The 26,705-nt window shown below is 46.3% G+C and overlaps 1 protein-coding gene across 1 annotated transcript; it reads left to right on the plus strand.

Moving 5' to 3' along the window:
• Nucleotides 1-725: 725 nt before the first annotated feature.
• Nucleotides 726-26,061, plus strand: Chmp1 (charged multivesicular body protein 1). Its single transcript, XM_077632764.1, has 6 exons — nucleotides 726-930; nucleotides 2,500-2,597; nucleotides 3,778-3,993; nucleotides 9,232-9,383; nucleotides 11,355-11,430; nucleotides 25,395-26,061. Exons 1-6 carry the CDS (start codon nucleotides 912-914, stop codon nucleotides 25,434-25,436), a joined length of 603 nt encoding a protein of 200 aa, XP_077488890.1. The 5' UTR covers nucleotides 726-911; the 3' UTR covers nucleotides 25,437-26,061.
• Nucleotides 26,062-26,705: the final 644 nt, after the last annotated feature.

Raw genomic sequence — 26,705 nt, forward strand, 5'->3', positions numbered from 1 at the left:
ACGTCTTCTTTTTTAACAACAACCTTTGGTCGGCGTTTCTTTCCTTTTTACAAAACAGAGGCATGCATACCACACTTAAAATTATCGCATTCACATATAGTACGCTGTACACACAACGGTCTCTAAGTGAAGCGTTTTTTTTATTCCAATTTCTTGTTGCCCCGCCCCTCTACTAAAACACTTCCGATGGCTCAAGCTGGAGTACACTCGGCCACGTTTGCCGACAGCTTCGAGTTGGCCGCTGGATAACCCCGATGATCGATAGAATGTTTGCTCCTCTCCCTGTACTCAGCCTTTCCTATGGGCGGCGATAATACTAGTATGCACTAACGTTGAAATATGGGAGCCGTACCTGCAAAAGAGCACGATCAGCGTTGCGAAGCATTAACGGGGCCGCTCGTCCGCACCACCGCGCTATCGGCTGTTGGCTACTACTACATCTAATTTTCTTGATTCGCCGACAATATCTGTGTACAGCTTCACCTATTTGTAGGACCTGTTTTAAAAGACAGAGCCTTGCTTATTTCTCCGACGATTCTATGCACAGCGCGCATCCACGGCGCGGCGCGCCGCATTTCATACAGCCCATGCTCTGGTGGCGCCATCTGGTATCGTCGACACAAGTCGCCTCACCGCTGGCCGCTCCCTGAACCCACTACTCATATTCTAGAGCACTGTAGCATAGCTAAGAAGCCATTTCAAGTCACGTTTTGAGCCAAAACTGGCTTGTGTTTTCTGTGCGCTGAGAGCAAGTGCCCGTCATCGGCTCGCCCATCCACAACCTCGCAGCGTTGGAACAAGGCGCTGTAGCTCATTGACTACAGCTCCAAGGTGGAAGTGTTGTGCGGTGTGCACCCTTTGTTGAACTTTAAAGGAAGGCAAACGCTCCGGAGCTTCTCATCACCGAAGAAATGTCCTCGGCCATGGAAAGTATCCTCTCTATCGCAGGCTTACGTCATTCGTTTGCAATCCTTAGCTTTCGGATCTCGCGTCGCGATTTCTGCATCACGTCAGAAGCTGCGTTTACTACTTCGTAGTTGTTACTAACACTCTTGCTGAGCCGTCGCTGAAATAAAGCCGTGGTACGTTTCGCGTATTTCTCGTTACGGACGGTTTTAGGAATGCTTCCTTTCGCCGCTGTGTACCTTTTACGCATAAGCGATTACCTTATGGGGCGGATTATCGAGGTTCTGTCTGATTATACTAGTGTACACTGACCTCTGCTTCTTGCACGTTGTGAGCGTGCTGATAATTAGGCTGTCAGCTGTCAGTTTGCCAATGTTACTCATTTTGACACGCCTGCACTGAAACTATCCAGTCCGTGTTCACGTCGTTATCTTTGATAGTGATGCGGGCGATGTGAGTGCCGTACAAAAAAAAAATTAACGTGCATACATCTGTCCACAGCATAAGACTTGCCAGAGGAGAATTTTGTAATGGTCTTGGACTGGCGGATTACAGTGGTAGCACCGACACAGTAAATTGGCCCCGTGACGTCTGTCTCAATGACGATCACTATCGTGCTCCATCGCTCCGAGAAGGTTGGTATAAAAACAATTCGGTGAAGAGAATCAGGTAAATTAAATCGGACCAAGCTAATGCCGGTGACACTTTAAAGATGTTCGAGATAAGAAAAGGAAATTATGTGAGCAAACAAGCAGAGCCGGCTACTGCAACAATTAAATACAGAAAGTCACATAATGGAACACTTGGGAATGGTAATGTCCCCATACTGTTTAGAAGTCCTTTGAAGTTCCTTGTCAACAGAAACTTCTTGGAGCACCCTAGTATAGCAGTGTTTTTGTAGTTTTTTTTTATGCATGAATACCCTTTAACCCTTCTTCACAGTTTTAACGAGTATGCGTGCTCCTTGACACTAGCTCTGTATGCGAAGGTATGCGCTAAAAGCAGCACAAGAAGACAACACACACACGACACAAGCGCAAACTAACAACTGTTTATTCCTTACGGAAGATGCGTTTATATACGCAACGTCAGTTTTTGAAAATGCAACCTTCCCATCATCAAACACGTGACCGTCACCACGACACAGCATCTGAACTTATCATGTCAATTTCGGTTTTTGTAAGTGTAATAGAAGGAGTGCTTACACACGTTCCATTTTCCGCCTTTTTGTTTAAAAACGCTTCGACTGTCTCTCTTGCGTGGTGATGGCCACGTGTTTGATGATGGGAAGGTTGCATTTTCAAGAACTGACGTTGCGTATATAAACGCATCTTCCGTAAGGAATGAACAGTTGTTAGTTTGCACTTGTGTAGTGTGTGTGTGTGTGTGTGTGTGGTCTTCTTGTGCCGCTTTTAGCGCATTCCTTCGCATAATGATCAACCAACTGGCCCCGGTAATAGCTTTGCTTTACACTAGCTTTGCTCATATTACTGTGGTGCGTTGTGTGTGGCTATTTGGTTAAAAAGTTATGGCATGCATCTACTGCCCCGCCCCATGCGTGAGTGTGCATATCCTTGACGAGCTGAACCCCAGAGCACCTGTTCAACCTCAAGTTTGCGGCCAAGGAGCTGGAGAGGAATGCCAAAAAGTGTGAGAAGGAAGAGAAGGTGGAGAAATCCAAGCTGAAAAAGGCAAGTCAATAATGCCATTTTTTTTTCTTCCTGAACTTCTTGCTTGCTTGAACTTGACAGTTCTGGCGGAAGTGGTTATCGAATGGCATAAGTGCAGATATGCTCAGTTTTGCATCTTGGATCGAATGGAGACAATGCAAACTAAGGCTAAGGACATAAAAGTAATCTTTTTTTGCCTTTTTTTAGGGCATTCATTTCATTTAACGTGAGCATGAGGCCTTTCACGGACTGCACTGATGCACTGACTTAATCAAGCCTTGTCAGTGGCTGTGTACAACAGGCAATCAAATGGGTCACCAACAGCATTGTAAGCTGTAAATGACAATTTGTTGATAACCTCTTCCTTAACTGGATAAAAGTGTAAATTGTACCTGACATAGTAATTCACTGTTGTCTGGAATACAGCATTGAAATTTGTCTCCAGGACATAGCAAGCCCTTGGGAAGAGGACCGTCTACTTTTCATGCCCTGCTCAGGTATTATTGAGTGTTACCTTAATATCTTGCGTCTTCACGGCCAAGATGCCGTGGTAAGGCAGAGATAGGGCCCAATGCTTATCCTCTAGAAAAGAAGATGAAATGCAAGCACTGTGACAGTTTGTTGTGAAAAAATGTTTTTTAAATTTGGTGTCCTTTTCAAACCAGTAAAAAGCCCTTCTTCGGGTGGTTCACCTAAACAGTTGAAATGCAAATGTCATCAACCTGTGAAGTGCAGGGAGAGAGATGCAGTGAGACGAAGTGAAATTTTGACTCTCCCTTCTGAGCTTTCTAGAGTGGGACAACTTTGTCACCCAGTTTGCCACCATTTTGCTCTCTGCTTAGATCGAAGTCTTATTTCCCTTTAACTTTTCACAACACTTGGCGATAGCCAAGTTGTTGGACATTATCAAGTAAATAAAAGGATTAACAACAGCAACAAAATACCGCAAGTGCATTTTGCAAAGAACAGGCACCAGTCACTGACCGGCTGCTATGTGTTGGTAATACTCAAGTTGCCAAGCTTGAACATAAAATGGCACTTTTCATTGCCTTTGTTTGCTTTATGCTGGATTAGAGGTGTCTCTAACACGCATGACTAACTTTACCAAGTTTTCTGTGGTGTGTGATCCACCTGTAGGAAAGTCACGCTTTGCTCGAAGTTATGGTGTTGCCATAGTCTCAGTCGTTTTATGCCTCCGCAGGCGATCCAGAAGAACAACCTGGAGGGTGCACGGATCCATGCTGAAAACTCGATCCGGCAGAAGAACCAGGCGCTGAACTACCTCCGCATGGCGTCACGCGTGGATGCAGTAGCCAGCCGTGTCCAGACAGCCGTCACCACCAAGAAGGTCACGACCTCCATGGCCGGCGTGGTCAAGTCGATGGATGCCGCCATGAAGAGCATGAATCTCGAAAAGGTGGGGTGCAGCAACACTTGCTGTGTACATTGTGGAGCTGCAGTGCTGGGGCTTAGAGCTTTAGCTTTTAGTTTTAGAAGGCCTGCGTGCCATAGGTCAAAGCAGCAGAAATAAGGATGCTCAGGTGGCTGTGCAAGGTGACATGAAAGGACCGACTCCAGAACAACTGCACATGAGGGACAGTCTAAGTCACTGATGCTGAAATAAAAATTAAAGAAGCAGGCCTACGGCAGCCTGGTGGTGCAATGTGAAAGGATGATGAATACATTGGAAGTAAAGTGATGATGCTTGTGGGAAATTGGCGGGATGATGAACTTGGTGGGAAAGGGCCTAGAGGACAACTTGGGAAGAGGTGGCTAGACAATGTTGAGGATCATGTAAAAGTGAAGAAGCTCAAGAGGGAATCAGTTAACCATAGAGTGAAGTGGAGGGGGCTCATTAGAAACAACAATTCGTGGTAATAAATGGGACTAAGTTGCAAAAAAAGGAAAAGAAGTGTCCATGTTTCTGCACCTGCATTCCCTTGAGCACAGCCTGTCTTTTTCTAGCTAGGCACTTTTTCTGGCTGTGAGCAGGAGACACATGTGACTGAGGGAAAGGGAAGGAAAGAGCTTCCATTGTAAGGTGACTGTGCATAACTGGCAGACTAATGAAGCTGCTCATCGCTTGTTTAAAGTAATACTCTTGATGACACCAGTTCAGGCAGCAGAATTGGTATGCATAATGGAAAGGACATCAGCATCTTCAGCTTCTGTGCTTGAAACCCCCGACGCATTTCTTTCATAGGTAGACTACAGTCCTGATGAGCCACAAAACTCCCCTTGAGGGACATTCTCGTGCATCCACTGAGTTGTATACAAGGCAGGCTCATATTGCACTTCCCGCGCGGCGTAAAATCGCTGAACATAGCAGCTCATTGTTTTTATTACGCTTTAAGCAATAAATTTCATGACACGTCATCTGTTCATTAGTGGTCTCTTCGATTTGCCAAGCTCAGAACTGTCCCCGGGGAACTCGGGGCTCTGTCCGGACCGGAAGCAGAATCACGTGTGGCACACGCAGGCAGCTCCAGGCTGCCCAGGGGAGTCCCATATTCAACATGCTTGGTACAGGGTCGTCCACTTTTTGTTAAAATGTCGCTCCGTGCTGCCGGCGCTCCGCGGGGCACCATAGAAACTATTGCACAGGAGCAGTGAGAGCCACAGGCGGGGCTTCGCGCGTCGTCTGCTACAGTGTGCTCTGTATTGCAGTGAAGTGGGCTTCAATTTTGCACTGTGTCTGCATAACGCCGATCGGAGAAACGTTTCTGACTAAACAAAAGACTGCTAAGAAGTCTGTCAGCTGCTTTTATCCCGATGCAAAAGCAGTGCCAATGTCTTCCGCTTGCCTGTCAAATTTGAAACCTACAAATAAGGACACTAAGGAGAAAAACGTGCGCCACGTAATATTCAAAGCTTTGCTACTCTTGCTGCAACGAGATAAAAATGGCTGATAGGCTTTTCGGCAGTCTTTTGCTTAGTCTAAAACGCTTCTGCGCGTTATGCGTTATGCGGACAAAGTGCAAAATTGAAGCCCACTTCACCGCAATACAGAAGCACACTGTAGCAGACGACGTGCAATCCCCTGCCTACGGCTCTCACTGCTCCTGCGCAATAGTTTGTACGGCGCCCGCCAGAGGCGCCACGCGGAGCGCCGGCAGTATGAAGCGACATTGTTACTAAGAGTGGACGACCGTCTACATCGAGGAGGCACTCTCCAAATGATCATTGTATGTGCAGTAAAAATTGCCACTCACTAGGCTTTATGCAAACCCTTTGTGATACACAGGTATGCTCCTAGGTAGTAAACCTGCTTTCTCTTGTGAAGGACACGTGCCTCTTTGTCATCGATGGGCAGGAAACTCATTGCAGACCGTTCTTCACTCGACACTGCACCAAAGCATATGACAACCATTGAGCTCAAATCTAGCTAGGTACCTGCAGCGATGCCATGTGCACGAAAAGCAATGTTCAACAATGTAAATGTTTCTTTATTAAGTCTCCATTACAGTCAGTCCTTATTTGGAAAACAGTTTGAGCAACGAGGAGTATTTTTAGCATTTAAGCCATTACACTTTCAATATGGCCGCAGGCAGCGCACAACAAATCGTTGTCTGCTCCTTGTCTGATCCTGTCCAACAAAAAATGGGGGAAGCTGAGGAGAGTGCCCAGACTGCCCTGAAACTATCCTGTGGTCAAAAAGAATGTTTCAGAACAGTCGCACTAGTGGGCAGTGCTTTCCTAACAGGTTGAATGGGAGACAGGGGCTCCAGGCAGTTCCAAGCAGTCTGGGACGACAAATCAGAGACCATAGATGAATTGAAAAAGATTCAAGTTAGTACTGTATTTACTTGCGTAATGAACCCACTTTTCTTTCAGAAACATTTACATCAGTTTGGGGGGAAGGTACAACCTTTGCCCTGCCCTTTCTTCCCCTTCGAAGTGCAGTTGACCTCTACGGTCCCTTACCGTTAACTCCATCGGGCAACCATTGGATCATCACCACTATCAACCGCTTAACCAGATACGCTTAAACAGCCCCGCATTCCTTCCGGCGCTGCTTTAGAGATTGCCCATTTCTTCCTCAACGCCATACTTCTGCGCCATGGAGCCTCTCGTGTCCTTATTTTACGGAAATGTCCATAAAACCACTTCAGCCTATCACCCCCCCCCCCAGACCACTGTACTCACGGAATGCCTTCATCGCACCCTGTCAGATGTGCTGCCCACATACGTATATCCAACCCTACCACACCAACTGGGACACCATGCTCGCCTTCGTTACATTAGCTTACAATACTGCAGCGAAAAGAACAACCAGCTTCTCCTCATTTTTCCTTGCGTATGGCTGCCGACCTACCTTCGCTCTCGAAGCATCTTTGTTCTCTGACCCCACAACCTCTTCAGCACTCTCCCACGAAGAATTTAGGTCCTGTCTTGCCTACTGCCTTACCATTGCCCACCTGAATACTAATGCCTGCCAAAAAAGCGCCTCTGACTTCAGCTGTTGTGCAGTGTCTTTCTTCCCTGGCGATGATTTGTTGCTCTGGAATCTAGTGCGTAGCCCTGGCTTGTGCAAAAAAAATTCCTCAGCCGCTATATTTGTCGATCCTATGTACTCGAACAAACGTCCCCTGTGTACTATCGTGTAGCCCCTGCCCATTCTCTGAATGACCATTGTTTCTGTGTTGCAGAGATAGTCCATGTTTCACACTTAAAGCCCTTTGCCCATCACTCTGCTTCACTGTTACCTGCGCCCAGTCCGGTCGATTTTGTAAGGGGGGAAGAAAGTTTAAGCACGGTGTGCGACCTTCATCTTCGTGTGTAAATATTCATCATTGCTCATCTTCGGCTTCGGAGAAGTGGCCGCCATACTTATGAGTAGCAGTAAAGCTCGTCGCTTCGTCCTGAGTCTCACAATATTAATTCTTCATTGCCTTTATAGTTGACTTGTACAATATATCGCTTTTTGTGGCTTTGCACGTGTTTTAATCCCAAAGTTGCTAAAGGAAGCGTGCATTCAACTCACTGCATTTGTTGACTGCAGTACTGCCTTGGGTGGCTACAGTGCTAATGAGTGGTGTGAAGTGTTCTTCACAGTGCGTAGCAAGATGCAAAACCTATTGGCCAGCAAATGCTACTTCTCATTAAGTTGGTTTCACCAAAGAAGGGGAGTATAGATGTCTCATGTCTCATTCATTTTGGCAGGTAATTTACAACAGCCCGTCTTACACATAGCACTCCTATGTCGCACGGCTTACGGGAACAGAAGCACAGTTGTGTGTTTGGTGAACAGCCACACTTCAAGCCTGGCCTGTGTACATGCGAATGAAGAATAAGAAAGCTGTAAGCAAAATTGTCTCATGTCCAGTTCAGCCTCAGGCAGCGCCGCAATGAATTTAGTGTATACGTACATATACACATGCTGTAAGTATGAGTGATTCTCAATATAATTTGAACTCTCGCCAAAAATTAGTTTGAAAGAATTAATTTTGTTCTAATTGTGTACTGTTTGAATTAAGTGGACACTGTTTGAATTAAGGGGACCCTAGACATGATGTTGATGGAAGCAAAGCTTCAGTTTGAGTAAACTGGCAGCTTGAACAAAGTGAGTTTGAATTAACATGAGTTTAGTGTATTTAGCTCATTCAGCTGTAGCCATGCATGCCTGTTATGTCCAATTTTTCAGTGTGTCACGGATCTCTCCGGAGACCACTCAGACCGAAAGAATGGACTAGGCAACGGGTGTACCCACACAAACGCACATTTAATACACCCTACATGACGCACACACTAGAACACAAAACACAAAGACTATAAATACACACAACCCGGGTACACTGCTACCAGCGTCTATTACTAGCGTTCTACTATTCATGGTCGGCGTTCGTGCTCACAGTTGGTTCGGTGCGGCTGCGGCGTTGTATGGATCCAGTATCCGGCGTCGAGGCGGCGTTCGGCGTGCTTGGGCTGGCGTTGCTGGCGGCGTCGCTGGCTGCGTCATATAAACTCCCGGTCCAAGCGCCCGTGGAGGTGATGCCGGTGTTGTTGGCGTTGGGGGCACCACCCGGATGGGTGGCAACCGCGCTGAAAACACCCCTGGCCGTAGCAGGTGGTAGCGTCCTCCGCTGACTCCCCGGAACGGGCTCAGGCACGGCAGGAAGTCCACGATGCGGAGTCGTAGAACGCGAGCTCACCGGAGCAGTAGCCGGCATCGCTCTCTTCCAGCAGATGTGTCCCTGAACCGCCGGAGCCTCCGCTTGTCTGCTGTTCCCCCCCGGGCCTCGCTCTCACTCGCCCTTTTATAGCCTCGTGTTAGTCCATGTGGTCATCTTCTCTTCTCCACCAATCATCTCTCTCCACCTCGCCGAATGCTTCTCCACCAATCATCTCTCTCCACCTCACCGAATGCTTCTTCTTCTTCTTTATTCTTCGGTTAATCTGGTTAATCCACTTCGTCTTCTTCACACCTCTTTCCTTTAAAATTTAATTTAGGCTCCTTAATATATGTGACACAGTGCAACGTTAAAGACTTCTACAGTGGGTTTTATTGCAGGAAGTAGGTGCCCACAGAAAGGAGTATCACACATGCGTAGATGCTGTCACTCCTTTGTCTTTCTGTAGGCCAGCGCTGCCGGGTTCCTACCATTTGCACCCTCTCACCGATATGTTGCCCTTCGCTTGCATGTCCCTCCTGCAGATCTCCGGCTTGATGGACAAGTTTGAGAAGCAGTTTGAGGACCTGGACGTGCAGGCATCGTGCATGGAGGACACCATGAGTTCCACCACCACAGTGACGGCGCCCCAGCACGAGGTGGAGGGGCTCATGCAACAGGTGGCCGACGAAGCCGGGTAAGTGGCAGTGGCTGCGGTGGCAACCCCTTCTATCATTGTGTTTGCTTTCAACGGGCCTGTAAGTAGATATTGTCCTTCAAACAAAAAGGTATGGGGCTCGTGATCATCTCGACTAAGTTTTAGCTTTAGCACTGTGCATTGTTGAAGCATGGAAGCAGTCCCACAGATTCCCACAACAGGCCACATGAGCTCTCTGGCAACATTGCCAGCCTCTTTCCTCGCCACCAGGATTCCGGGTTTGCCATGACTTGGTAGGTACATGAGGGCACTGGTCACAAGAAACTCTGTGCCATTGCTGACAACAGACAGGCACTCCGCCAAATGTTCGCAGCTGCAAATAAATAGTTACAGCACTGCAAAACGAACAGCAAAAAGCAAGGCTGTCACTGTGGCTTAGAATTTTTCATGTAGGATGTCTGTGCATGTTTTGCACCTCGATATTAGCAAATGTTACTGATGACTTGGTGCTGCCATCCTTGCCAGTTAAAGCATGCCTTATTTACTCGCATAATTTGGTAACTTTTTTTCTTCAAATTCAGGCTTCAAAAAGGTTGTGCACAAATTATGTGGAGATTTTGCGAACACATCTTTAAAAAAAGTACAAAGGCCGCAACACGCAATATATACAATACATTGCTTGCCTATACGTGAACCCCAACTCGCACCTCTCGCTGGCCAGAAAGAAGTCGACTCCCATGCACCCACGTGCATGATGGTGGTCTAGCACAGCAGGGAGCGTAAAATGTGCAAGTAAAAGTTCTTAAAAAAAAAGTCCCGGGTAGTAAACTAGAGGTGCGCAAATAACACCAGGGCACAAATTACGCGAGTAAATACAGTACTTCACCATGAATGAGCTGCCCCCACCCCCTCTCATTGTAGCTTTAATCGTACAACGATCGTTCCTTGAATAGGCACTATGTCAGATGGAGCCACCAATATCACCTATGTGAAAGATGCTTGTTTTGATTGCTGATGCCGCAGACGACGCAGATTTCTAATGAATTATGATCGAGTCAGCCAATTATATCATCAAAACGTGGAACTGAAACAGAAAGACTGTCGTGTGCTGTCTCTTCATTAGATGTCAGCTTGAATAAGCGAGTGGTTTAACCGAGAAAAGCATTTTATGATGCGCATCTATGGTGTTGCAAGTCAGTTGACCGTACCGGAGGTTCACACAGTCACATCCCATGTAATGACTTTCTGGGGCAGAATATCAAACCAATGAAAATACTAGAGCACATTTGCAATGTGAAGGGGAGCACCTACTAGAGGAAATGGGCGACATGTGGCATTACCCTGATTCAAAAGCAACCAGTTCAAATGGTAAATGAATACATATGCAATCATTCACTGCAGAAGTAGAAATGAGAAAAGATACATGGGATCTGTGCAACATTAATTAAGTACTGTTGGTGGGACTTTCCTATCACCTATGCTTTGTTTTACGATAACGTTGTAATTTACAGATGGAACAAAAGTGCACCACACTGACAGTAGTACACTTGTAATGTCGAGATTATTGTACCTTCTTAGAGCTAGGCATGTCATTCTTGTGGTACTAAGTGCTATGAACAGTCAAACTCTCTTTTTAGCTGAAATATGCAACAAGACGTGGCTGTGGTAACACTCCTCGTTACCGACAGACTTGGTGGAACCCCGTGACGTTTGGAATGTGGTATTTTTATTTTGTAGCGATAGCTACATTACGGTAGCATTTTGAGCCTTCAGCGTGGTGCGGAGCAGCCGCCAAATGAAAAAAAGAAAAAGCAGCTCATTTGCCCATACGTGTCAGATGTGCATTCCACTGAGCTCTTCAGTAGGGTAGTTAGACGCATGCATTAGAACCGCTTCGTGTTCACAGGGTGGGGTTGGCCATTGCTCTGGCTGTTGTTCCCATTCCCTCCTTTGTTTTTGCATTTCTGTATGGGTAATGACGTCCCTGTGCTTTGCACTCTGCCTGTGCAGCCTGGAGCTGAACATGGAGCTGCCACAGGGTGTGAACAGCACCATCGGCCAGTCAGCGGGAGCCTCCACAGAACAGGTGGGTGAAAGCGTGGGAGGGGGTCCTGAAGCAGTTCTGGTGCTCCTTTATGTTGTCTTTCATTTGTCAGTACTGATGTAAATCAAGCCTCCAAATGTTGAATTGATAATTTAGTGATCAAGTGCGGCTGCATATATCATGGAACCATATTTATTTTCACATGCTTTCACATTGAACTTTGTTAAAGGATGGGTCTGTAAGCAATGGCACTAAAGGCATGGCTCATACCATATTTATTCGAATCTAGGCTGGCCTCGATCTAGGCCGACCCCTGAAATTCATAGTCGGAAAATAAAAAAAAGTTTGCTGGAATGTAAGCCGAATGAAAAAAGGCATTGACTAGGACTAAAACATGCATTTTATGAAGTTTGCGATACTCGTCGTGGCACGTCGAATGCTCACTCATCGTCTTTGTCAACATCGCTGTCCTTTTTGTCACTGGCTTCCTCCCACAGCACAGTGTCTTCGCTTCCATCCAGCACATTCGAGACGCTGCCCTTATGGAAGGCCCGCACAATCAGTTCGGAAGGAATTTCCTCCCATGCCGCGGCAACCCAGTTCATCACTTGGCTATGCGAAGCACGCTTGATGCGCCCGGCCGGTGTGGGCTGGTGGTCCTGAAGCATCAGCCAGTCGTAGTAGTGCTTCCGTAGTCTATCCTGAAAGGGCTTGTTGATTGCAACGTCAAGCAGTTGTAGCTGGCTCGTCATTCCTGTGGGTATCGCCGTAATGTCTGTACCTGCTTTTGAAAGCACTGACTTTACACCATCTGTCAACGGGCCACGGTAGGAGTCGAGAACTAGGAGTGACTGTTTGAACAACAAGGCCCCGGCACGACATTGCCAAACGGTCTTCACCCAATCTTCGACAAGGGCACCACTCATCCATCCATTCTCTTGTGCGCGCACAACAACGTTTTTAAAGAAAACCTCTCCGGATGGAAGCGTTTTCCGCTCAAAATTGAGGAAGGGCGGCAGTTTTTGCCCATCGGCCATGCAACATAACATCATGGTAAGACATTGCTTCTCATACCCAGCAGTTCTTACTTTCGCCTGTTTTGCGCCCTTCTTATTGACTGTGTATGCCACAGGCATGTCGAAATACACTGGGGTCTGATCGCCGTTACCGATTTGGCCCAGACTGTACTGCTTCTCCAACCGCTTCTTGATCACAAAGCCCTGAAATGCCACCACCTTCTCCTCAAAATTAGGTGGTTTTGGCATACGGAAGTCCGCCGTCGGAGGCTGAACCCGAAACGCTTCATGAAACATGTGACCCAGCCCCTGCTGGTGTTAAGTTGGGTCCGTGGGACGCTTCTAACGTTAGCGACCTCCCTCGCCTTTGCCTGTATTACCTCCGTCGTCACGGGCATTGCACCTTCCCTTTGCTTCCTGATAAAGTTGGCGACATCCTTCTCCACCCCGTGGTGTCTCCAGCTCTTGGGTCCAGTGAAAGCCATTCGCTTTGCAGCGCAGTTGAAGAGCTCGTCCCGCTGCTTCCGCCACTGGCGCATGTTCTTCTCGGCCACGCTGAAGTCATGCTGGGCTTCTAGGTTTGAAGTGCTTTCCGCTTAAAAGCCACGGTGTAATGGCATTGCTTGGTGGGCCTGAAGACACAAAAGAACAGCACACAACAAAACAGCATGCGTCAAAGCAGCACAGGGGAAAAAGCGGCGCAGCAACAAAACAGCACAGGGAAGAAACAGCATGGCGAGAAAACAGCATAGCGAAAATACAGCACGCGTCAAAACAGCACGCCGGACAAAATAGCACAGTGTCAAAACAGCACAACGACAGAAGAGTGCAGAGAAAAGCAATACGACGAAAAAACAGCATAGCAGAGTACGGTGCAGCGCTGCTGGTGGGGTGAACTATCACAGCCATAACCGCAAACGGTAAATCACAACAACTGCGGTAGCTACATTTAGAGTTAGCGAGTGCTCGTTTCACGGGTTCATTAAGAAACAGGTCTAGCTCATTGATTCAGGAACAGCGTTGCTTGATCGGTGCATACGGCAGAACTAGTGGTTATGTATAGTCATTGCTTGCTTGAAATTTTCTGCATTCATTCTACAACTGTGCTTCAGTTTACTCCCACCTGTGTTTGTTAGGTTAGGTGTTTCTTGTGGTTCCTGAGCAAAAGTGTCAGATTTGTCGAAAATTGATGTTTTAAAGGAATTGGCTTCTAAGCGAAAAATGTAGCTTTGGTCAAATGTCACGAAAATTGATGTTTTGAGATAGTGAAAAAAAACAGCTTCAATATAAAATTGCATTCAACAAATGCAGGCTGGTGCATGAATTTTCAGGTCAGTTGGGTAGCCCGTTTCGCAAAGTTCAATAACTGCCAGTCATCCTCAGACAACCACTGTGCAGCGTCATGGTTAAACCCCAAACAACCTGAAAATCTCGGATCGGGCAATTCTGCCATCGCTAAAAGTGAGCATCACATACTGGATATATTCAGTGTATGAAGGTCCTGTAGCTAGCTCCAAACAATATTGTTGAGCAGAGCATTCAAATGCCGACAGTGACAGTTTTGAAGAATAAGGACTTTTTGTACATCCAGAGCCCTAGATCGGGCGTATTTGTCCGAATTCAGCGTTATGATTGTAAACCCGCAGAATCGATGCTTCCAGAACAACTTCTTCAGCGTTATTCATTCCATTACCCGCCAGTGCCAGAAAAGTGCATATTTGAGATCACGAGTATTACCCTACCCTGTTTCTTACTTATTTTGTGAAACGAGCACTCGCTAACTTCAAAGGTCGCTGCCGTATGTGTTGGGATTTACCGTTCGCTATGGCTATGATTGTGCACCCCTCCAAAAGCGCTGCACCGCACTCCGGTGTGCCGTTTTTGTAGTCGTGCTGTTTTGTCCCTGTGCTCTTCTTTCGTTCTGCTGTTTTTTCACTGTGCTGTTCTGTCGCTGTGCTGTTTTGTCTAGCGTGCTGTTTTGACGCTTGCTCTTTTTTCCGTGTTGTTTTGTCGCTGTGTCATTTTTTTCCTGTGCTGTTTTGCCGCTCCGCTGTTTTTTGTGTGCTGTTTTGATGCATGCTGTTTTGTTGTGTGCTGTTCTTTCATGGCGCCGGTGGGCCCCATTGCGCCGCAAACATGGGTGTTTCTCGAAGTCACGTGGTGACGAACACAAGCAAGTATGAGACGACGAGACCTTTGTTCACAACGTTCGAACTAGCCAGCACCAGCAAGCAAAATGGAGCCTGCAAGCTGCAAGCTGTGGCTGCGAGATGGCATTACGTGTCTAGCAGTTGCGGGCAAACCGCATCTTCGAATCTAAGCCGACCCTCGACTTCTGTAAACGATTTTTAAGAAAAGTACCGGCCTAGATTCGAGTAAATGCGGTATTAGAAAGTTCACTGGTCATTACATACCCTGTGCTTTCAAGAGCACACTGACTGTGTTGTTGTAAGCACAAATAGGTGATAACACTGTCATGAAGTATGTCAGGTGCTAAAACAGGCACAACAAAGCATAACTTACTGCCACTAAAAAAGAAAAAGAAATCTTTTACACAGTTGTGCCTTGTTAATATGGATTTTGTTATTAAGGACAAACCAGTTCATGGACAATATTTACAAGGACCAAACTTATTCAACATAGGTAGGTATTTAGGTCTCATTGATATGAAAATTTGCTACCTAAGATACCAAAGCTAAGAGCTGTGTATATCTTCTTCACATTACTGTGGACTCCAATGTGGTGTGCAGGAATTTCATCTTCATAGCAGCACATGAGTAAAGAGTTCTTCTCCGTTTCCCCCTAAGCTTGCCTTAGGCTGAAGTGGTTTGTTTCAGAACTTGTATACCAGAGTTACCCCTGGCAAGGATGGATCTCTCTCTAGGCAAAGGGGTCTTGGAGGTGAACGAAAGTTGAACACAACTCAAAAAGCAAAAGGTCACAAGTCACTTGGTTGTCTTAACCAGCATTCCTCTCGCCCCATTCCCGTTCTTGGCTGTAACTTGTTCTGTAGCTTCTCGAAAAACAAAGGAGAAAATGAACACCTTATTGTCTGAAGCTGGCAGGAAACACCAGCTGTGCCTTCGCACTCTCTACCACACGCAGTCCTCAAAAAAAGTCCTCATGCAGTCCTCAAAGCTTTCAGTGACTTGTCAAGGAACGGTACTGCTTCTTTGCGTGTATAAGTGCCACTGCCCTGTGATCACTGCACAACAAAGGGATGTCAGGCAAGAATGCACGGGAGCGAGTATTCAAAGGTGGCAAGCTGTTATACATTGTTTGGAGCTGTTTCCTCACCATCAAAAGCAGCAAACAACGCATTCCGGAGGTGGGTGGACCCAGGCGGAAGATTTACTGGACACAACCATCCTGAGCTGATGGGCTCGGTTTGGTCTTCCGAGATGACCTGTGGCACATTTATGTCAGGGAGACGACGCGAATGTATGCGTGCAGATGCTTTCGCAGCTACGCAAACCCAGCATCTGCTGGTGTGCCCAGCCTCAGTCGTCTGGAGATTGGGTGCGGGAACGGGGGGGACACCAGAAACAAGTATGGTAAGAACGCTCCATCGGATGGACACATGCACCACTGAAGCGTTTAAACAACCTGTGGCACACCTCTGCACAACTGACACACTTCAGTGGAGGTAGTGCACAAGCCACCACTCTTTCCAAACTGCAGAGCACCTTACACTCAACCAAGCAGGCTGTTCATGAATGTGCAGAAAATCTTTTGCAAGCTGTCTAGTATTGTGACTGCAATATGCATTGGTATGAAGCTCCTTGACAGTCTTGAAATCATCAGCTTGAAGTGCAAAAGAATGCAATCAAATGCTGGTGTGAAGCACCAGATCTGCAAGTACAAGCGGCAGTGGCCATCTGAATCCATTTGAGCACTGTAAGGTTGGACTGGAAGTAATCCTGGCCTTGCCAAGTGAACTGTTGCGTTGATTCTAAAGGACTGAAAGAAATGGCTCAACATTGCCACTGCACAGTTTACACAGCCATATCTCGCACATGTTCAACAAAGATGGAAGCAGCCCTCATTCCGCAGTTTGAAAACACCTGCACGAAAAGAGTTGCCATTGGCGATTAGCTGCTACAGGTGGAAGCCCAGTGTCTTAGCAGCAGTTTAGGTGAGCCCTCTCCCTTCAGCTCTCTTCTTTTTGATATCTGATTACAATAATGGAGTATGGGTCTTGCATATTTGTGTTCATTTAATTATAGGTGTGACCAACTTCACTTACTCCCGAGGATGGCTCTTAAGGTGTAAATGTCGGCATGATGCTGCAAGTTACCCCACGGGAGAGGTGCGAGCGTTGATATCTCTGCCATAACCTCCTCTCAACGGCAGCCGACGCTGAAGGCTACACTCATCGTTGAAAAATGTTGCACAAGCTCGGCTGTTCTTCAGCGTTTGATTCTGGACCTGCTGCAGGAACAAAGCGTAGTAAACAGAGTTACCATGAGTTACCATTGGGTTCTTGTACAATGCAAGTGGGATCAACTAACAAAAGCAAGCCCATTGTAATAAGAAAGTCAGTGCGGCCTAGGAGCTTCAGGAAGACATTTAACCCAAACATTTATCACACTTGCAAAGAAAACAAGGAGGCTTGGATGACACCTAGGGTTTCTCATGAAATTCGAAGGCTCATTGAAAGCCAGTTGAAAGTCCGCCTAGTGGGCAGTGCTGGCTGCCCCTCTTTCTTGGTGGAAGAGCGTTCCAACATCCCTCTCTTCTGCCTGCCACCGAACAGGACAACTGACGCTCAACCTCTTGATGCTGGAAGGCTGCTGAAGCCAACTACCGAGCTGCTTTGCTGCGACATTACCAGGAGTGTCTGGGACAGAGCCAGCCACAAACAGTAGACCTTAGGTGGCTTGTGCTGAGAATGGCATGGTATGCAGTGAGTGAAGCCATCATAGAGACCTTCTGGTGCCATGCTGGGTTTTCGCCCTAGAATGCTTGAGAGAAGCCGGAGCAACAGACCCTTATTACAGCCGCTGAGCAGCTGTTGCACGTTGGCAAGGAAGGTGAGATTGAAGAAGAGCTTAGTGATGAAGCTACTGTGGACACAACCGATGTCGCAAAATCACATGGCAGTGATTCTGACAGTTCAAGCACCACCGGTAAAGATTTTACCATCAAGCTTGCTGTCAGTGCTGTCATGGCTAGTGAGGTGCTGCATATAGCTCTTCAGTTTTTTTTGGAACAGAGGCTACCTACAGAACACACTTCATTTAACTCAGCTTTTGTTTGCATTGAGTATTAATGTTGCTCGGTATACACAGAAGCGAACTCTCATCACCAGCTTCTTTTACGGCGTTACATTAGGAGGGCCATAAAGGCGAAAACTTTTTGGGGGTGACAACGATGTCTGCTTCTTTGTGGAGCCTCCACCAGCCAACCATGGCAGGGGCTGTTTAGCTCGATTTCTCCCTCTCCACCTGCCACCTTCCAGCCGTCCCCGTCTCCACCCCTCTCCACTTGTAGGAAAGAGGAAAGAGATGCCAGACAATGATTTGGCAAATATAAAAATGACTAAGAAGAAGACTCGGACAGCAGCAGGCCTACATGCAAAATAGAAAGCCTCCTGAAGGACCATCTGTGCAGAAATGAGGCTTGCAGGAGGCAATTCTTCTCGCATTGCTCGGAAAGAGCAATTCGAGTTTCACAAGCTCTACCGATGGCTGTGTTTGAAACAGCCATTTGATGGTTCAGTGGCACCCCACTGAACCGCTGCGCCACTCTGCTGGTAGTGGTATGAGGACTCACCGTGACCTATCAGTGTGACACATTTTGCATAGTTGGAATGGGGATAGAATCAGAATTGGAATAGATTGAGGAGTGAAAGGCAATGGACTCTGAATTGGAATAGAATCACAACTGGAATAAATTCACGAGTGAAAGAGGAATGCTATCACACTTCCTCAGCATCAGTCCACTAAATTTTTGCTACAAATTTTTCGTGTTTTTCTCGGATATTCGTTTCTATGGATGATGCACTTTATGCGCAGTTTTTATCAGGAACAAATGGGTCCATATTAATGGGGCGCGACTGTACTTGGCAGAGTAGAAGGGAATGACAGTTCCTCTCATCAGTGCAATTGCTTTTTCACCTGGAGTTCGACTAGCAGGTGTCAGTGTGCGAGCTTTTCCTAGTGAGGATGTCTGAAGTAATCCGTAGTTCACCACTTCTTCCCATTGATTAAAATCATTCCTCAATAGAGCTGCCCCTGAATATGCAGGAGCTTTCCATTCTCTAGCAAAAACTGTTATGCATGGATGGCCCATGGTGTCGTTTTCTTTTCTATGTCTGTCTCCTGTCCTGTCTTGATTCGTGCAGCCCTACCTTTTATTGTTCTAGGTCTAGTTCACTTGTCAGCAAGTGGTGAGACATTTCCTTAGGATATCCTGAGAATACTACGTCCTGCTTTTAGTGCGTTGTAGCTTGTAGTTGAGTTGTTTCAGTAGCAGTACAGATGTAAATTCCTGCCTTGTCACCTTTTGTGTTTCTGGTTTGGGTGCAGTAGACCTGAAAGGTGGGCACTGGAACGCAGCAGGGCCTGCCTCCTTGACATCCTCCTGAATAGGCAATTTTGGCTGAACGCAATTCACTAACACTCCTGCAAATTCATTCATATCCCACCAGTTAGCTGTTGTGAGAAGGTTCTTAGTGAACAGTGTCACCACTGAAGGGTTTCCTCGAGGGGGGCGGGGGGAAAGGGGGGGGAGGGGGGGGAACAAAGCCAAAGCAGCCAGACAACAAATAAGAAAGCTAATTTCTTTTTTCACACTGACAAGAAAAAGGTGGAGTGAGAGAATTTGAGACATAGGCCATGCATAGACAGATGGAAATGCGATGATGATGATCATATTGGTGAGCACACTGACTGCCATGCCATCTGGGGTACTAGTGCGGGTGAGACTGGCGAACAGGGTGTCGAGGGAATCCATCAAGAAGTATCAGTGTTTTCCCAAAATCGGCATTGAATGCAGTGTGTTGCCTCTGCGTTTATCGACTCCTGAAGCTCAGTGAAAGGACCGAAACAGCCAGGCTCGTCGGGGCATCTCGCTTCCCACTGAAATAATGTATGCCTGCACTTGCAGTGTGAAAAATGAAATGAGGAGCAGGATGAGCCAGATTTGATTTCATTGTGTGTTCACTGAAGGATGCTTAAGCTGGCCTGACTCATTGCCACTGGCCTTTCTTTATTTCCCTGTCCATGAGGCAGGGAAATGTGTTACTTGTGATATGAGCTCATATCACAAGTAAGACACAGTGAAATCTGTATAGGCTCTATGCACTGCTGCTTCAGAGCGAGTACGTTCCACAATGTGCCTTAGAAACTTGTGTGAAGCGGACAATCCCAGTGCGTGGCCTTGTAAAGTTCGTACCATACTTGGCATTGATAAATGCAGTGTGTGCCTGAAAAGCAAGCCAATTTCTACTCTGACGTGTGCACTTATGTCGCGACTTTTGCAAGAATGCGGTCAGGAATGTGTCAGGCTGCAAAATAAATTCTTATCGACTGTGTGGCACGAACAGCCTGCGTCACCCTTGTGTAGAGCGCTTGAGCAGCGCGTACTGGGCAACAAAAGCAAAAATTGGACGGTAGTTCCTTATTTCTGGGCGATGTGCTTATGGGCGATGTACCTTGCTTGCAGGTCTATCTGACACTATTCCTGCACAAGTGTTGTCTATGGAACCTAGCAGCTGCGATGAGTTCTGGCCTTATTTGCAGGGACGTGTGCCGTCTGAGCACTCTACAGGGTGTTCCGTATTTATCTGTCTGGGTTGTAAAAAACTCTTTTTCACAAACTAGTGGCCTATTCGGGCTCAAGCACTGAACACAAGGTAGCTTATTATAGTCTGCGTTTTTTGATAAATAATTTAGTATCAGAACTTGTCTGGAATGCCCGGAATAGGCAAAAAAGTGCAGTCGTCTACGCGCAGAATTTTCGGCGACACGAGCAGAATAGCTGATTTGAAAGGCTGTGCCATCTGGCAAACTGCGAGGCAACCATTGTCCCTGCTCACAGCTGGGGTAGGTCTCGCAGTTCCCTAGATGGTGCAGCATGTCAAATCTGCTGCTCCGCTCACCTCGACAAACATTCTGCGCGCAGACGACTGCAGTTATTCGCCGATTCCAGACATTCCAGGCAGGTTCCAGTGTTAAATTACTTATCAAAAGATACTGACTATCATGAGCTACCTTGTGGTCGGTGGTTGAGCCCAAATAGGCCAGTAGTTTGCACACGAGAATTTTTTTCAACGTGGACAGATAAATAAGGAACACGTTGTACCCAAGTGTGATGCTGGCTGTGCATTGCACATGGTGCTCATTTTCTAATTATGCCTTTGATTTTTTTATTGGCCCATAAAATAATCTGGGACTTGTAATGTGCACAGAATTAGCTAATTTAGCTCTGCATGGTTGCTTTCCCTCTGCTTACCAATGCAGATCTCAGTTACATTGCCGATTTTTAGAGTGCAGCTCTTAGGTCGCGCATTCCTCGCTTGCGTGTCATTGTTGTAACTGGCAGAACTATGGCACAGTGAAGATCACGGCGAAGGATGAAAGTAAGCAATAACGTGGGAGGCTGATAATGGAAAGGTGGAGGAGGGAGTAGCTGTGGAAGAGAGAGAGGTGGAAGCATAAGGTGGAAAGTGAAGGAGGAGGGTAGGACGGGCCCATGAAACAGAGGTCATGCTCAGTTTGAGCTGGCTGTTGCGTAATAACTTCCTAAACGCATTTACTGATATTTGTCATGTTTAGAACATGCACCGCAACCACCTGCGCAAAAGCGACTGAGATGGATGCGGTAGCAGGCAGATACCCCAGCAACCAACCTGTTTCAGGTGACACACATTGGAAGGTTTGTGAAAAATGACCTACAGCCTTGCCCAACTGAGCCGATTCCTTGCACAAATTGGGCCCCTTAAGGGGGGAAGTGGGTCTTAAGAATTTGTTTTTATTCTTGGTCCGATCTGAATGAAACTTCACAGCCTTGATCAGTTTTTCGCACTGATTTCAAATCTGTAATCAGATTTTTGATAACTGCACCGGTTGGAATCAGCGTAAGATCTACCGCAAAACTGCTAGCCGCAACTTGAGTCAGCCATGAATTGGCAGTCAAGTTGTCAACCAGGATATACATGGGCGTCTATGGGGCCATTTGTGGAGTCCACGCCATCGTTTACCATGGGAACGGGCACACGCTACTCTGAATGTGCAGGTCACATGTCTTGTGGCCCGCTCCAAACGAAGGCACGTCCTTTGCGGCTTCAGCATTCCTTCTTGAAGCAATGAGACCAGCACGTTGCAATGCATTCTCGGAGGGAGTAGCAAACATGGGAGAGGACGGCGCAAGCGGGCAAGGGTTGCACCCCATCGCTCTACACCACTGAGGAGTGTTCGTTCAGTGCCACAGTGTAGAGGCCTTGTGCAACAAAGCGGCAATGCTTCCTATTGTACTCTTAAGAGTAGTTTAAGCGTCGTCCAAGTTGTCTGCCTCAATATATCGCAAAATCAAGCAAATTTCGCTTTAGGGTGGACTGTAATCGTCAATGAATTTTCTTTTCAAGACAGTCTTCAAGAGTCTTCAGAATAGAGCAAACAAACTCGTCAGACCTCGTTGGAAAAATCACTATATATAAATTTAAATCGTAGCCTTCTGGAGCTATCGCTTGTTTGAGATTTTTGTTTCCTGTTTACATCCTTTTGGTGGCCAAAATTACAGCTGCCCTTATTTGGATCGCTCGAGGGATGCACTTCCCTGCCTAGAAATCTACGCCTTATCGCATCTTCTAACATTTAGAGGCAATGCTTGAGCGGAAGTGGAGACATATAGACCTGCAAGCAAGATGGGCACAAGCACCTTGTCTGAAAACCTTGGGCTGCTTTCCAACTTCAGTTTTTATTGCACGGTGCACATTGCTCGAGTGCTCTACACAAGGGTGACGCAGCCTGTAATTCCCTACACCGCATGCCTAAAACCTTTGGCATGGTTATAAAGAGTACTTAAAACGGTACAAATACCATGTCAAAAAGTGCTATTGTTGTATTGTGCACATTAAAGTACTTTGCTCTAATGGGACTGGTAACGCTCTAAAAAAAATCCCGGCAGACTGTTTACTTCTTTAAGTGAAGATGGATATACAGTAGACAAGAGGCTTATTAGGGTATATACAAAATAAGCCAACAGTATTTGAATGCAGCAAAAGCATTGGGAATTTTTAATTGTTGCATTATGCAAGAAAATATTTAATTGTATAATTTGATGGAAAGCAGAAAAGGCAATACACCACCCACGATCTTCACATGTCATTTGCTCAGCTCTCCTGAATTTGCTGTATAGTGGCAGCTCTAGTTTCGAAGGAGGTAGTAAATAAGGGAGTAATTACTCATTTAAGTCCACCCAAGCATAACCATACGTTTAACTAATAAATACTTCCAAAAAGGACTAATAGTCCACCGGAGAATTCTAAAAGCAGTCCTCCTGCACCCACGAAGAGCTGGGGACGTGTTCAGATGAATTAAGCAAAGGAAAACAGCCACACAGCAATGTATGCACAAACATAAAAATCACCACAAACTTATTGCCAATGAAGTGTCAGCTGTGAGAGGGAGGTGATGGCCTGAGCAAGAGTGCAGTCCTCATGCGCTCCTAGTCCAATTGTGCCGGTCTAGAAGCGGTGCCATGTGCCCGTAGCTGCTGTTCCACTTGAATGTTGTAAGGCATAATGTAGAACTGAGTAGAGCAGATAAATGACTAAGGAAGCCACTGCACAGAGCATGATCGCAACGCAGTGGAAACTCTTGCAGTGCCAGCAGATTAGAAAGCATTTGGAGTGAGAAAAGCATGTAGATGAACCCAGCTACCAATGAGGCCAAATAGCCCTGAGCCAATGGATATTTCGTGTGTATTAGGTGTGATTCAACTAGTATGTTGTCCGGTGCCCGGTGGAGGAAAAACTGCTTTTTAAAGTGTTCATTGCTGTCTTCCATTCCCCTGAGGGCGCGAAGCAGTAGGAGCTGTTCACTTCGCCGTGCTCTTATACTCAATGTGTGGAGGCACCAGTAAAACGCTCAAGTGAGCCAGAGGGTGGCCCAGGTGTTACGAAGTGCTGGTGCCCCCATACCAGCACACGGAGCCCATGAGCATAAGAACAATGCGTAACACCGTTGTCGGTAGCGAAGGATTCATAGAAGTAGCGGACCAATTTCACTGCAAATGAAGGCTTTTAACATGAGTGGCCCACAACACATTGTTGAGGATAATTTTTGCATGCTAGGAGGTGAATTTCGTTGTAGCGAAATTTTGTGTAACAAAGTGAAGTGCAGATTTTACCGTCATCATTTGAGGCTTAACTATCAGACTAGTATGTCCATTTCTTCGACTTATTCCAAAGTGTATTTCTCATCTGCTGAACCGAGTCTGTTTATGCTGCAGTCTGAAATGAGAAGCTCACAGTGACTGCCTCTTTGAAATCTAAAAGGCGAGATCAGATTAGATATTGGCTGCTTTATATGCTCTCCACATATTGCACCAGACAGAGCACTTCCCTCCCAGTCTTCACTTCACTCCTCTGCACCAGTGAACTGTGCTTGCAGGAGCCCAAATTGTGTCTTTCGTTGTTGCAGAGAAGATCAGTGACCATTGTTGTTTAAAATCTTGCTTTACTTATAGCAGGTAGGAAAGTTTGCAAAGAGTGCTTGTTTGGTAATTTGCTGATCCTGTTTGAAGAGGTTGGCAGTCGCAGTTTAATGGCTCAACAGACAAGTACAGCAGTTAAAGTCATCGCCTAGGAAGGCTTATTGCAATTACTTATTCAAATGTTCTTGCCACACTGGCTGAGTCGGCAGCATTTTGCATATGTTCTGAAATCATATGAAAATAATGTAGACACATATCCACAAGTGTGCACTGACTCAAACGCATGAAGTGGCATCAGAAAAACTCTGGCAAAACATTGAGACCAAACGTGTATCTACCGAGTTGCATTGGCTCTGCAGTGCTCAGCTGTGACATAAATAAAACTTAAACCATGTGTAGAAATTGCAGTTTATTAAAAGATGGTATAAAATGGGTGCTTCATATTAAAATAACGGGCCACATGTGACATGATCACATGATCGAGAGGTTGACCTGAGCTCCACAGGAAGTGTTTTGTAAACACACTCAGTTATTAGAGTTTGTTTCATGTACGTACAGAGTTCACGTGCGCAAGCATGAGAAGTCTGCGTATCATGCGCACATGTCTTTTCAAACTGTTTTAGTTGCACGTATGCGACAGACGCCACATGTTCTTCCTAGTGTCATCTACTGACAGATGAAGACACTGCTGTAGCCACTCTAAAACAAGACGAGTCAAAGCCAAGCCAGTCGAACTGCGTTGGAGCGCTGCTCCGTTAGGCTTAATGGCTGCGAAATCATCTTTATATCTGAAACAAAAGCTATTTGTCGCTTGAAACTTTATGCAAGGGTAAGAATGGGCAAATCGAAGACAAATGCAACAGTTTAGAACATGATATCGCGTCGAGGGATTAGCGACGAAGCTGTTATCGCTGTGAAGCGGCGGGCAGAGCGCCGCCATGTTTGTCAATGCTACGTACGCAAGCAACGCAAAGACCACAACGTAAAAATCTGAATCTCACGTACGTACGTGAGACTCGCGCATACCTTTTGCGTTCTGCGCATGCGCACTGGCCACCCGTAAGAGCTCTACGTACGTGAAGCCTCTACGTACATGAAACTAAAATTCTCTATTTATTCAGTACAACACCGTTTGGAAATGTGAATTTTTAGTTCAACTGAGCAGCAGTTAAAACAGGCTATGTAACGCGGATATTAGTTTATCTGCTCCTTGGTGATGTTCTTTCCATGCCAGTTCAAAGCACTCTTTTGAAGGGTTAATTGCTTTATTAATTAGCTGCATTGTTGATCAGTTCACGTATATTTTCATTTTTTTTTTTTGCCTCGCAGGACGAGCTGACACAACGCCTTGCCAAGCTTCGACAGCTGTGACACACCAGTGTGCCTTGAGTTCACACCACCTGGGGCCCTGCTGGGGAACAACCCTGTTCATTTGCTGCACAGTTTTTTTTTTTATATATACGTATATAGCTCGTGTCAAAGGCAACACAAGCTCGACTTCCCCACACCAGGAGATGCATCCTCTGTAGCGCCAGTGAACAGGGACCTTTGAAAGCAACCCAGTTAGGCCCCTGCTTTGTGTAGTGTTGCGATTTTTGGTTTTATTTTTTTACCATGTACATAGAAAATTCTCAGAGCTTTGCGCCTGAATACACTCCGTCAAGAATGCACATTTTAGCTTGAAATCACTCGTCTCCTGTGCAGATGTGGTGCACTTTCAGTTCCTCCGTCAGATTGATTTGCGAGAGCTGCCACCTACCATTTGCAGCATGATGTACCTTTTCCGTATGGCATCCAGAAAGCTTCATGATTCTCAGGCCTGAACGTTGAGCTCACATGTTTGGTTGTTTTGACCACAAAGGGCAGATTGTTGCCTTGTGGTCTGATCTGGTCAGTTCAGTTTTCTTTGGTGCATATAGAAGATGCACTGATGGTAGTGAGAGGTGCTGCTGCATCGACCATCTTCACTGAATAAAAGAGCTTTTGCAGGTTGTACTGTGTGGTGCCCTAGTGTCTCTTTTTTTTTCGTAACTCTTAAATCGATAGACTTGCCATAAGCCGCCGCGGTGGCTTAGTGGTTATGGCGTTCGACTACTGGCCCGAAAGACGCGGGTTCGATCCCGGCTGCTGCGGTCGCATTTTGATGGAGGCGAAATGCCCGTGTACTATGTAATTTCAGTGGTCGAAATTATCCCGAGCCCTCCACTACGGCGTCCTTCATGGCCTGAGTTACTTTGGGAGGTTAATCCCCATAAACTAAACTAAACTTGCCATGAGCTTTGGATTCCACTTAGAATGCTCACATGATGCCATCAAGGAATTGCCTAAGTACAATAGCCTGGTGATTGCTTGGAAAAATTGTTTTACAAATCTGCTGTGCAATTTTCATCATTTCCTATTATTTGTGTTTAATTTATGACGAGACAAGATAGAAAAACGCCTAGTATGTTGTGCCGCTTTTCCCAAGACAAAAGTGGTAAAAGTTTGCTTATAACACGGACAATTGAGCGAGTTGGTTTTTCATTTTAAAACTTTTGAAAGCGCTGCTACGGGGGACACCAAGAGAAAGAAAACGATGGACAAGCGCTACTATCAACTGAAGTTTATTGGAAAAAACACATAAGGTTAAGTAGCTCACAC

Source organism: Amblyomma americanum, chromosome 7 (genome assembly GCF_052857255.1).
Source record: "Amblyomma americanum isolate KBUSLIRL-KWMA chromosome 7, ASM5285725v1, whole genome shotgun sequence".
Taxonomy (NCBI): Eukaryota; Metazoa; Arthropoda; class Arachnida; order Ixodida; family Ixodidae; genus Amblyomma; species Amblyomma americanum.